General features: G+C 36.4%; 1 protein-coding gene and 2 long non-coding RNA genes across 3 annotated transcripts in view; 2 read left to right on the forward strand and 1 right to left on the reverse strand.

Moving 5' to 3' along the window:
• The window catches only part of LOC309491296, a 90,135-nt gene extending 85,294 nt beyond the window's left edge, over positions 1–4,841 (forward strand). Inside the window, exons 2-3 of the long non-coding RNA XR_014202999.1 lie at positions 2,911–3,125; positions 4,722–4,841. This is a non-coding gene — a long non-coding RNA (uncharacterized lncRNA). The remainder of the gene's footprint in view (positions 1–2,910; positions 3,126–4,721) is intronic.
• Positions 1–13,330, reverse strand: part of LOC309491185 (uncharacterized protein) — a 202,665-nt gene that overhangs the window by 153,920 nt on the left and 35,415 nt on the right. The window contains exons 9-13 of the mRNA XM_082160607.1: positions 6,557–6,730; positions 6,235–6,405; positions 4,791–4,961; positions 2,468–2,638; positions 2,161–2,334 (exon numbers count right to left, since the gene is read on the reverse strand). Coding sequence (XP_082016733.1) covers positions 2,161–2,334; positions 2,468–2,638; positions 4,791–4,961; positions 6,235–6,405; positions 6,557–6,730 — 861 coding nt within the window. The remainder of the gene's footprint in view (positions 1–2,160; positions 2,335–2,467; positions 2,639–4,790; positions 4,962–6,234; positions 6,406–6,556; positions 6,731–13,330) is intronic.
• The window catches only part of LOC309491303, a 141,621-nt gene that overhangs the window by 98,441 nt on the left and 29,850 nt on the right, over positions 1–13,330 (forward strand). The gene's annotated exons all lie outside the window — the stretch shown is intronic.

Genomic DNA, 13,330 nt, shown 5'->3' on the forward strand with positions numbered 1-13,330 from the left:
TTTTCACAAGTTTAGTTGTACATTTTCAAAACTCTTAGTGCTAATATCACAACAGATCATCAAAAGTGCACTTTTTTCAAACATTTTATCATGTTTTCAATTGTGTAAGTACAATACTCAAAATCACAAAGTATCCTTTTCACAACACAAAATAAGTGTTTCATCTACATAAATGTTTCATTCACAGTAACTGCCTTTCATAAAGATCTTACTATCAAACCTTTGATTTGCATCTCTTCTTGTTCAGTTTAATATATTTGTCTATGATTTAATCCAAATGATCTTAATGGTTAATCAATTAATCATTTGGTACACCTATAGATTTCTATAGATATTGATTCAATACACAGTTTCTATAGAACTTGTTTGCAATTTCTGATATGGATAACCAAATGTACCGGTAATGAATTATTTTTACATAAGTGATTTATAGATAATAACCACCATGATGTTCAAAGGACACGCATGTGTGTGTGTGTGTGTGTGTGTGTCTCTGTGTGTGTGTGTGTGTGTGTGTGTGTGTGTGTGTGTGTGTGTGTGTGTGTGTGTGTGTGTGTGTGTGTGTGTGTGTGTGTGTGTGTCTGTGTGTGTGTGTCTGTGTGTGTGTGTGTGTGTGTGTGTGTGTGTGTGTGTGTGTGTGTGTGAGAGAGAGAGAAAGATACAGAGAAATTTGCCATTTGTGCAAATACTGTAAAGCAGAATAGAGTATAAGGGAGAGGAAACAGTCAATGACTGTAAAACATCAGATTGATCAGAGATGCATCAGTAGAAGGGAGACAGACGGCATCAAATACAGCATTTTACATTACAGTATGTATGCCATGTGATACTGTAAACATGGTAGAGACATGGTTGTTACATTACTGTACCTCAGCCTTCATCTGTAAAGGTCCACTACAGTATATTCAGTCAAATAGTCAAAATCATTTACTGTATTCATTGCCAGCAAACTCTGTTCTAGCACAGAACCTCATGGCTGAGCTTCATCACAGCTTTTTGATAACACACTGGATAGATATTACAAACATTATGGATTCAATTACATAAGTTAGGTTATGCACGTGTATTTTCTAATGTGGCATAGCCTGTATTACTGTTATTAATTCAGCAACAACGGTGATTTGAAACATGTATCTTGCATTGTTTGCTGTTGAATGAGCTGATTGTTAAAAGTACTAAATTGAAAGAAGATCATAATGTTGTGTTTCTGTGATTAAACCAAATGTTCTCATTACATATTACAATAATCTTGTGTTTGAAACAATGATTATGTGGACTGAAAACATGTGCAACTGACTGAAAGCATTACATCAGGTTTTGAAAGAATGACTAGCTGTGTTAAAAGTGTGATCAGTTTGGATTTTTGTACTAAGAGTTTTGAAAATGTACACCTGACTTGTGAAAATAGTACCAAAGCGAATAAAAAAAACTGTAAATACTGTTCATTTTCTCACACAAACCGCTCGTTTCGTGTCTTAGGCCATCAATGTGTACTTACGATGGGGAATTGTTTAATTTGGACGACAGGGAATTGTTTTAACTTGGACTCTGTGCATGCTCTTTGAGACAGTGACCATCGACCTGCATTATATGACTGACAGACAAGAACGGTTTGACCTAAAAATATCAAAATTGAAACTACTGCGGAAAAAAAGACACCTACATCTTGGATGCCCTTGAGGTAAGCTAAAACATACCAACATTTAATTTCAAAGTGAACTATCCCTTTAAGACATTTATGTCATAATGTAATAAAATATAATATAATGCCTTTAGCTCATTTCAGTTGCATTTTTATCTTTTACATGAACAACAATACAAATACGTGCAAAAGCACATGATTTTTACAATCTTGCTTAATTTTAATTGTAATTTTTAATTTTAATTTGATTTTTATGTAGCTTTGGTAGTGCAGCTTTAAAGCACAATTTAGGTATGATTTGACTATTGTAGGGTTAATTATTGGTAATCTACACCTTATAGAACACTTATCATGAATACACTGTAAAAAGCTGGTAAAGGGGGACTGATCTCAGAGCTGATCTCAGAACAGCACAGCTACAGAAAATCAGACACAATCACAAACAAAGAAAAGAGTCGTTGTGGTGAAGAATGTGTGTCAACATGCATGGATTTACAATGCCAGAATTAGAAACGTACCCCAATTTCTCCAGTTTACACCGAGGATCTTCCAGTAGATCTGAAAGCTGCTTTATTCCTAAATCTGTAATGACATTCCCACTCAGGTCCAGCTCTCTCAGATGAGACGGGTTTGTTCTCAGAGCCGAACTCAGATCAGCACAACCTCGGTTACTGATATAACAAGATCTCATCCTGTGAGTGTGAAGAAAACACATTAAATACTGATGTCTAGAAAAATGTATGCGAAAAACTACTATAACTAAAGATTATAGTATTTCCTGTCTTTACTAAAACAAATTTATGAAATAAAGCCAGTGACACTCACTCCAGTTTCTCCAGTTTACACTGAGGATCTGCCAATAGAGCTGAAAGCTGATCCACTCCTGAATCTGTAATGACATTCTTACTCAGGTCCAGCTCTCTCAGAGACAGGTTTGATCTCAGAGCTGAACTCCGATCAGCACAACCTCCATCACTGATATCACAAGATCTCAACCTGTGAGTGTGAAGAAAACACATTAAATACAGATGTCTAGAAAAGTATAGGGAAAAACCTTAACATAACTATAGTTAACTATAACTAAAAAATATAGTACTTCCTGTCACATTCTGCTCTAAGACACAAAGTTGAGGATCCAAAAGCACCTTTATTAGGGCAATCCAGAATCATAATCCATAAAACAGGCAAAGGGTCAAACGCACAGGTAAACCATCCAAACATTAAAACAATGTCCAAGACACAGGCAAACAGGGAAATCCAGGAAGCAGAAGATCAAAACCAACACACAGGGAACCCGGATAACGCTCAGTATTGCAGTGACATTAAACAAGACTTCGCAATTAATGACTGAGTGAACAGGGGTTAAACAGGCAAACATAAATGAGGTGGCAGTAATCAGAACAGGAGTCCAGGCAGTGGATTATGGGAAGTGTAGTTCATGATGGGAAAGCACTACAGGAGATGGAAGGAGTGCCCTCTGGTGGTTTACATTTACATTTACATTTAGTCATTTAGCAGACGCCCTTATCCAAAGCGACTTACAAATTAGGACTAAGTTCAGCGAGTCATCATAAAGAGGCAAAAGCAACAACAACGCAGGAAGTGCTCAAAATACGAAGTTCAGGTATTATTCAGAGTAGCATAAGCCTGATAAGTGATGTTTCAAAGGGAAAGGATTTTTTTCTTTTTTTTTTTTTTTTTCTATAAGGTTAAGTGCTCACGGAAGAGATTGGTTTTCAGCTGTTTTTTTAATGTTGTCAGGGATTCTGCATTCCGGATGAGGGTGGGGAGAGCGTTCCACCAGCATGGAACTGTAAATGAGAATGTTCTGGAAAGTGATTTTGTGGCTTTCTGTGATGGAACCACGAGACGTCGCTTGTTGACCGATCGTAGGTGTCTGGTAGGGATGTAGACTCGTAGGAGTGAGTGAAAGTAGGAGGGAGCTGAGCCTGTGATAGTTCTGTAAGCAAGCGTCAGTGCCTTGAACTTGATGCGAGCAGCTAGAGGTAGCCAGTGCAGAGAGATGAACAGAGGAGTGACGTGGGCCCTCTTGGGCTCGTTGAAGACAAGACGAGCTGCAGCATTCTGGATCATCTGTAGGGGTTTGGTCGCACATGCTGGGAGTCCAGCCAGAAGGGCATTGCAGTAGTCAAGCCTAGAGATGACCAGGGCCTGGACGATAAGTTGTGTTGCATGCTCAGTTAGGAAAGGCCTGATCTTCCTGATGTTGTGCAGTGCAAACCTGCATGATCGAGCTGTCTTTGAAATGTGATCTGTGAAGGTCAGCTGGTCATCAAACGTTACTCCAAGATTTCTGACCGATCTTGATGGGGTGATTAATGATGACTCTAGCTGGATGGTGAAGTCGTGCTGTAGAGACGGATTGGCAGGGAGGACGAGAAGCTCAGTCTTTGCCAGGTTGAGCTGCAGGTGGTGTTCCTTCATCCATGTGGAGATGTCCGCCAGACAGCTTGAGACCCGTGCAGCTACTGTGGGATCATCTGGTTGAAAGGAGAGGAAGAGCTGTGTGTCATCAGCATAGCAGTGGTAGGAAAAACCGTGTGCCTGTATGATGTGTCCCAGTGATGTGGTGTAGATGGAGAAGAGGAGGGGACCAAGAACTGAACCCTGGGGAACCCCTGTGGTCAGCTGATGTGCTCTGGATACCTCGCCTCTCCATGCGACCTTGAAGGACCTACCTGTGAGATAGGACTCAAACCAGTGGAGTGAAGTTCCTGTGATGCCCAGTGATGAGAGGGTGGACAGAAGGATCTGATGATTCACCGTGTCGAAGGCAGCAGACAGATCCAGGAGAATGAGGACTGAAGATTTGGAAGCAGCTTTTGCGATCCGTAGGGCTTCTGTGACTGACAGTAATGCAGTCTCAGTTGAATGTCCTTTCTTGAAGCCAGATTGGTTGACATCCAGCTGGTTGTTTAGAGACAAGAAGGATGTTAGTTGGTTGAAGACAGCTCTTTCAAGTGTCTTCGCAATGAATGGTAGGAGAGAGATAGGTCTGTGAGAATCAAGTTTCAATTAATTATTAAGCTCTAATCTACAATAATGAGAATCAGGCAAGGTTATCCTGGGTGTAACACTTCCAGACTTTACTAAAACCAAAATATCAAATAAAGCCAATACCACTCACCCCAGTTTCTCCAGTTTACACCGAGGATCTTCCAGTAGAGCTAAAAGATGCTTCACTGCTGCATTTCCAAAGTTATTCTCACTCAGGTCCAGCTCTCTCAGAGACAGGTTTGATCTCAGAGCTGAACTCAGAACAGCACAACCTGAGCCACAGATACGACAAGATCTCAACCTGTGAGTGTGAGAGAAGCATGTGTTAATGTCCTGTGAGAATCAAGATTCAATTAATTATTAAGCTCTAATCTACAATAATGAGAATCAGGCAAGTTCACCTCAAACAAACTGTTTATCAGATTCATCATTAAAACTCTTTTGTCTCTGTAGACATGTTGCTTTGATATAATGAACCATTTTAATAAGTCTATCTGTACTTCATGAAATTAGGGGTCAGCGACCTTTTTGTCATGAAGTGCCATTTTTGTTTTTTCTTGTATTTTTGTTAATCGCTGGACACACAAACTCTTCCTGCCTTATATCACATACACATTTATAATTATATACATATATTGTATACAACTATCTTTAAAGGTTCAAGTGTAATAGAAAAAACAACTAAATCTTAAACTTGCTTATTTGATTAGTAACCCAAGACTATTATTTCTGAAGCAATTTTTGATGAAATGGTTAAAGTTACATTTATTTTAAAAACAGTGTTGCAGTATGGCCGTACTGAACCCCACCACATGCATTATTGCTGTAGTTTGTGCATCTCCTGATTTGTGTGTGGAATGTAAAGGACTTTGTATTCCTAGTTAAAAATCTCCAACATTGATATCAGTAATTTATTTAGCTTTGAAAGCTCCAGCAGATCCCACTGTCCTTCACTCAATCCCGCAGAGTGACTGAAGCGAATCAGACTTGTGTGATTCACACTTAAAGTACAGCTCTGCAACCTTGATCTGTGTCAGTTTCAGCGGCTCATGATGTGCAGCGCTCGTGCAAACGGTTAGTCAGTGTTTCCCAATCCTGGAGCCCCAACACTGTCCATGCTTCTCTAATCTGACACCCATCTGAGGCCTTTGAGTCTTTACTAATGAGTTGATCAGGTGTGTTTGATTTATGAGACATCAAAACTGTGCTGAGGGAACTCCAGGACCAGGATTGGGAAACACTCCCGGAACTGCTCGCTTCTGCTGACTAACAGGTTAATTCACACACTTTAATGATGATGACGATACATTTTGTTTATATTGCGCTTTTCTCAAACCCAGAGCGCTAAATAGTATTTATAGCTCACAAGTTAAGTTAGAATGTGTGTCTATGAGAAAAGATTAACTCAATGTATATCTAAATGAATACAGTTCTCTCGCTATTACTCATATGTCAGTGATTAACCCTCTGTGTGCTGATATTGGCATGTGTGCCACAGGTTGCCGACCCCGAGCTCTAAATAACAAATTGTTGATTCCATCTAGACCAGACAGGCTCTTAATTACTCAACTCACGTCAGTTTCTGTAGTTTACACTGAGGATGTTTCAGTAGAGTTGATATCTCCTTCACTCTTGAAAATATAATGTAATTCCCACTCAGGTCCAGCTCTCTCAGAGACGGGTTTGATCTCAGAGCTGAACTCAAAACAGCATAACCTCTGTCACTGATTTCACAAGATCTCAACCTGTGTGTGAAGCGAAGGGGAAATTTTTTGTTCCATTTTCATGTGTACCTGACAAAAAAGAAACTTTCAAAGAAAATAACCTACTTATAACTAACAGGTTCGCTTGGTCTTCATTTAAACAAATATATAAAATAAAGCCAGTGACACTCACCCCAATTTATCCAGTTTAAACTGAGGATCTGCCAGTAGAGCTGAAAGAATCTTCACTCCCAATTCATTAAAGTTATTCTCACTCAGGTCCAGCTCTCTCAGATGAGTCGGGTTTAATCTCAGAGCTGAACTCAGAACAGCACAACCTCTGTCACTGATATGAAAAGATCTCAACCTGTTTTCAGTGAATAAAGTGATAAGACAATGACACACTCACTCAGAGAGCAAAGTGTGTGTGTGCTAGACTGCCCAGATATAATCATTTACACAATATAGTATCTGTGTTCAACTTGGTAACACTGGTATTAGTGCTGGCTGGACGTTAGCTGGTGCTATGAATAAATTTTTTTTTTTTTTTACTTTAACTAAAAATGTCAATTAAACTGAAAAAATAAAGCAAATACAATGTTTCATTTACATACTTTAAGGACTTATTCAACCAAAAATAAGGGAAACCTGTGCAGTGAGTTGTCAAAGTAGTGCCACACAAAGTACACCATAACATGTATTGATTTGTGTCTGGCTTTGTTTTTACCAGCAAACCGAAAACCGCCTGGTGGCAGCCAATCGCGAGAGATGTGCAGGTAGTGACGTCTGTCATGTACGTTTAAAAAAAATCTGACGATTGTGCTGCATTTACTGCATAAATTATTATTTATATATATTATATTATATTCTTTACATAATCATGATATTTTATTTAGCATTCAAATGCAATTGGACGCTATAATTGTGACTAAACTGGCTGAGTTAACAAAAGTGTATCACCATGATCATGAGCTAATTAAGTTGGCTTGAGAAAGCCAACTTACTGAAATCCTATTTAAACTTATTATTAGTGGTGCTTTTTCAAAGCAACACTAGTGTTATTGTCACTCATACTTATTATTCTTATTTTTATTCTGCCAAAAGTTTGGCGCGTAATGCGCCCCGCACCGTTTGTCACAGACCCCTGAGTGAGGTGTCAAATCGAGCGGCTCATTGAGGAGAGGTGTGCTATATCTTTTCTAAGCGATCGGGTGTACGATGTTCGCACAGCGGACGAAAAAGCGGCCAAAAAAGTCCCATTGACTTAACATGGGGAGTTCTAAAAACATTTGAATCCCAACTGCCGTTTTCACACACACCACTCCAAAGGGCCTGACACCCCTGCGTTTCTCTCCCTCTCTCTCTCCCTCAGAGGATTTATATTATCAAGCAGCCAATAAGTAATGGCCTAAAATCTCCATAGCCACACCCTAGAAACCAGTTACAGCACCCTAGCAACCACTCTGAGCTCCCTAGCAACCACCCTAAACCAATAAATAATATAAAAACTTAAAAAAAAAAATTTTTAAAGCAATATCACACTCGTAGCCTTGCGATATTGCTCCATGCTTGTGCCTATTCGGCCAAAGGCACGAGGCCGCAGGCCGAGTGCCGTACTGAAGGAACTCGTTATTAAAGATTTTAAGAACTCTATAAAAACTCCATAGTAACCATATTTGACAACTACCAACCACCTAGTAACACCATAGCAACTACCAAAAATACCTTAGCAACCACCCTGAACACCCTAGCAACGTCTAGAAATGCTCTATTAACCACCAAAAAACTCTAGCAACCACCCAGAACACCCTAGCAACTGCCTAGCAACCACCCAGAACACCTAGCAACTGCCTAGTAACCACCCAGAACGCCTAGCAACCACCAAGAATACCCTAGCAACTGCCTAGCAACCACCAAAAATACCCTAGCAACTAGCTAGCAACTACCCAGAACACCTTAGCAACTGCCTAGCAACACCATAGCAACCACCCAGAAAACCCTTGCAACCACCACCTGGCAACAGCATCTTGCTAAAAACATGCTAGCAAAATACTAATCATGTTAGCATCATGCTAGCAACATGTTAATCAAGCTATTATTATGCTACCAACATGCTAATCAAGCTAGCATCATGCTAGCAACATGCTAATCAAGCTATCATAATGCCAGCAAAATGCTAATCAAGCTAGCATCATGCTAGCAACATGTTAATCAAGCTAGCATTATGCTAGCAACATGCTAATCATGTTAGCGTCTAGCTAAAAACATGCTAGCAACATGCTAATCATGCTAGCATCAAGCTACCAACATGCTAATCAAGCTAGCATCATGCTACCAACATGCTAATCAAGCTAGCATCATGCTAGCAACATGCTAATCAAGCTAGCATCATGCTAGCAACATGCTAATCAAGCTAGCATTATGCTAGAAACATGCTAATCATGTTAGCGTCTAGCTAAAAACATGCTAATCATGCTAGCATCAAGCTACCAACATGCTAATCAAGCTAGCATCATGCTAACATAATGCTAATCAAGCTAGCATCATGCTAGCAACATGCTAATCATGCTAGCATCATGCTACCAATATGCTAATTAAGCTAGCATCATGCTAGCAAAATGCTATTCAAGCTAGCATTATGCTAACAATATGTTAATCAAGCTAACATAATGCTAGCAACATGTTAATCATGTTAGCATCTGGCTAAAAACATGCTAGCAAAATGCTAATCATGCTAACATCTTGTTAAAAGCATGCTAGCAACATGCTAATCATGCTAGCATCATGCTACCAACATGCTAATCATGTTAACAACATGCTAATCATGCTAGCATCATTTTAACAACATGTTAATCATAGTAAATCATGCTGGAATGTGGTAAATCGTAGTAAATCATCTTAGAAACATGATAAATCGTGGTAAATAATGCTAAAACGTGGTATATCATGGTATCACAACATGTTAATTGTGTTAGCATCTGCCCAGTGGCGAGTTTTGCCACTGCAAGCACCACTTCACATTTTCTTCAGGAAATGTACATTCTAGTTATTCTTCTTACTTCTTTTTCTGACCGCAAATTTTGGGACACTAACTCCTCCTAGACCGTTCAAGCTACATACTCCAAACTCGGGTCAGACCTTCATACTGTTCTGACTTGGTGTGCTATATCTTTTCAGACTGGTTTGACTTACGGTTTTCTTAAAAATTAATATTCAAAATCATAAAAACCCCATTGACTTTCATTGCAGACTGCTCAAATTGAGCCAAGACTATGGTGGCCCATTAGTGCACAAACCAAAAACTCAAATCTAAATTCTCTAAAGCCCTAGACTCAATTAATCTACCAATCTTTATCTATCTATCTATCTATCTATCTATCTATCTATCTATCTATCTATCTATCTTTTTAACTCTATCTATCTATCTATCTATCTATCTATCTATCTATCTTTTTAACCAATCTATCTATCTATCTATCTATCTATCTATCTATCTATCTATCTATCTATCTATCTATCTATCTTTTTAACTAATCTATCTATCTATCTTTTTAACTAATCTATCTATCTATCTATCTATCTATCTATCTATCTATCTATCTATCTATCTATCTTTTTAACTTATCTATCTATCTATCATCTATCTATCTATCTATCTATCTATCTATATATCTATCTTTTTAACTAATCTATCTATCTATCTTTTTAACTTATCTATCTATCTATCTATCTATCTATCTATCTATCTATCTATCTATCTATCTTTTTAACTATATCTATCTATCTATCTATCTATCTATCTATCTATCTATCTATCTATCTATCTTTTTAACCAATCTATCTATCTATCTATCTATCTATCTATCTATCTATCTATCTATCTATCTTCAAACATTATCTATCTATCTATCTATCTATCTATCTATCTATCTATCTATCTATCTATCTATCTTCAAACCTTATCTATCTATCTATCTATCTATCTATCTATCTATCTACAAACCTTATCTATCTATCTATGCTACAATCAGTAAATCATACTTGAACATGGTAAATCATGGTATACTATAGTAAATCATAGTAAACTATGGCAAATCGTGGTAAATCATGGTAAACTATGGTAAATCATGGTAAACTATGATAAATCATGTTAGAATCAGTAAATCATACTTGAACATGGTAAATCATGGTATACTATAGTAAATCATGGTAAACTATGGTAAATCGTGGTAAATCATGGTAAACTATGCTAAATCATGCTAGAATCAGTAAATCATACTTGAACATGGTAAATCGTGGTATACTATAGTAAATCATGGTAAACTATGGTAAATCGTGGTAAATCATGGTAAACTATGGTAAATCATGGTAAACTATGATAAATCATGCTAGAATCAGTAAATCATACTTGAACATGGTAAATCATGGTATACTATAGTAAATCATGGTAAACTATGGTAAATCGTGGTAAATGATGGTAAACTATGGTAAATCATGGTAATCTATGATAAATCATGCTAGAATCAGTAAATCATACTTGAACATGGTAAACCATGGTATACTATAGTAAATCATGGTAAACTATGGTAAATCGTGGTAAATCATGGTAAACTATGGTAAATCATGGTAAACTATGCTAAATCATGCTAGAATCAGTAAATCATACTTGAACATGGTAAATCATGGTATACTATAGTAAATCATGGTAAACTATGGTAAATCGTGGTAAATCATGGTATACTATAGTAAATCATGGTAAACTATGGTAAATCATGGTAAACCATGCTAGCAACATGGTAAAAAAATTCTAGCATCATGCTAGCAACATGATAATCATGCTAGCATGGTAAACTATGGTAAATCATGGTAAACTATGGTAAATCGTGGTAAACTATGGTAAATCATGCTAGAATCATAGTAAATCATACTTGAACATGGTAAATCATGGTATACTATAGTAAATAATGGTAAACTATGGTAAATCATGGTAAATCATGGTAAATCATGGTAAACTATGGTAAATCATGCTAAACTGTGGTAAATCATGCTAGAATCAGTGAATTATACTTGAACATGGCAAATCGTGGTATACTATAGTAAATCATGGTATACTATAGTAAATCGTGGTAAATCATGGTAAACTATGGTAAATCATGCTAGAATCAATAAATCATACTTGAACATGGTAAATCATGGTATACTATAGTAAATCATGGTAAACTATTGTAAATCGTGGTAAATCATGGTAAACTATGGTAAATCATGCTAGAATCAGTAAATTATACTTGAACATGGCAAATCGTGGTATACTATAGTAAATCATGGTATACTATAGTAAATCGTGGTAAATCATGGTAAACTATGGTAAATCATGCTAGAATCAATAAATCATACATAGATCTATCTATCTATCTATCTATCTATCTATTATCTATCTATCTATCTATCTTTTGAACTTATCTATCTATCTATCTATCTATCTATCTATCTATCTATCTGACTTATCTAACTTTTCTTTCTTTCTACCTAATCTTTCTTTCGTTCTTTCTTTCTTTCTACCTAATCTTTCTTTCTTTCTTTCTTTCTTTCTTTATTTCTTTCTTTCTTTCTTTCTTTCTTTCTTTCTTTCTTTCTTTCTTTCTAACTTTTCTTTCTTTCTACCTAATCTTTCTTTCGTTCTTTCTTTCTTTATACCTAATCTTTCTTTCGTTCTTTCTTTCTTTACACCTAATCTTTCTTTCTTTCTTTCTTTCTTTCTTTCTTTCTTTCTTTCTTTCTTTCTTTCTCTTTCTATTTCTTTCTATGCTAGAATTAGTAAATCATACTTGAACATGGTAAATCATGGTATACTATAGTAAATCATGGTAAACTATGGTAAATCGTGGTAAATCATGGTATACTATAGTAAATCATGGTAAACTATGGTAAATCATGGTAAACCATGCTAGCAACATGGTAAAAAAATTCTAGCATCATGCTAGCAACATGATAATCATGCTAGCATGGTAAACTATGGTAAATCATGGTAAACTATGGTAAATCGTGGTAAACTATGGTAAATCATGCTAGAATCATAGTAAATCATACTTGAACATGGTAAATCATGGTATACTATAGTAAATAATGGTAAACTATGGTAAATCATGGTAAATCATGGTAAATCATGGTAAACTATGGTAAATCATGCTAAACTGTGGTAAATCATGCTAGAATCAGTAAATTATACTTGAACATGGCAAATCGTGGTATACTATAGTAAATCATGGTATACTATAGTAAATCGTGGTAAATCATGGTAAACTATGGTAAATCATGCTAGAATCAATAAATCATACTTGAACATGGTAAATCATGGTATACTATAGTAAATCATGGTAAACTATTGTAAATCGTGGTAAATCATGGTAAACTATGGTAAATCATGCTAGAATCAATAAATCATACTTGAACATGGTAAATCATGGTATACTATAGTAAATCATGGTAAACTATGGTATATCGTGGTAAATCATGGTAAACTATGGTAAATCATGCTAGAATCAGTAAATTATACTTGAACATGGTAAATCGTGGTATACTATAGTAAATCATGGTAAACTATGGTAAATCGTGGTAAATCATGGTAAACTATGCTAAATCATGCTAGAATCAGTAAATCATACTTGAACATGGTAAATCATGGTATACTATAGTAAATCATGGTAAACTATGGAAAATCATGGTAAATCATGGTATACTATAGTAAATCATGGTAAACTATGGTAAATCGTGGTAAATCATGGTAAACTATGGTAAATCATGGTAAACCATGCTAGCAACATGGTAAAAAAATTCTAGCATCATGCTAGCAACATGATAATCATGCTAGCATGGTAAACTATGGTAAATCATGGTAAACTATGGTAAATCGTGGTAAAATATGGTAAATCATGCTAGAATCATAGTAAATCATACTTGAACATGGTAA

Source organism: Leuciscus leuciscus (genome assembly GCF_965113295.1).
Source record: "Leuciscus leuciscus genome assembly, chromosome: 25".
NCBI lineage: Eukaryota > Metazoa > Chordata > Actinopteri > Cypriniformes > Leuciscidae > Leuciscus > Leuciscus leuciscus.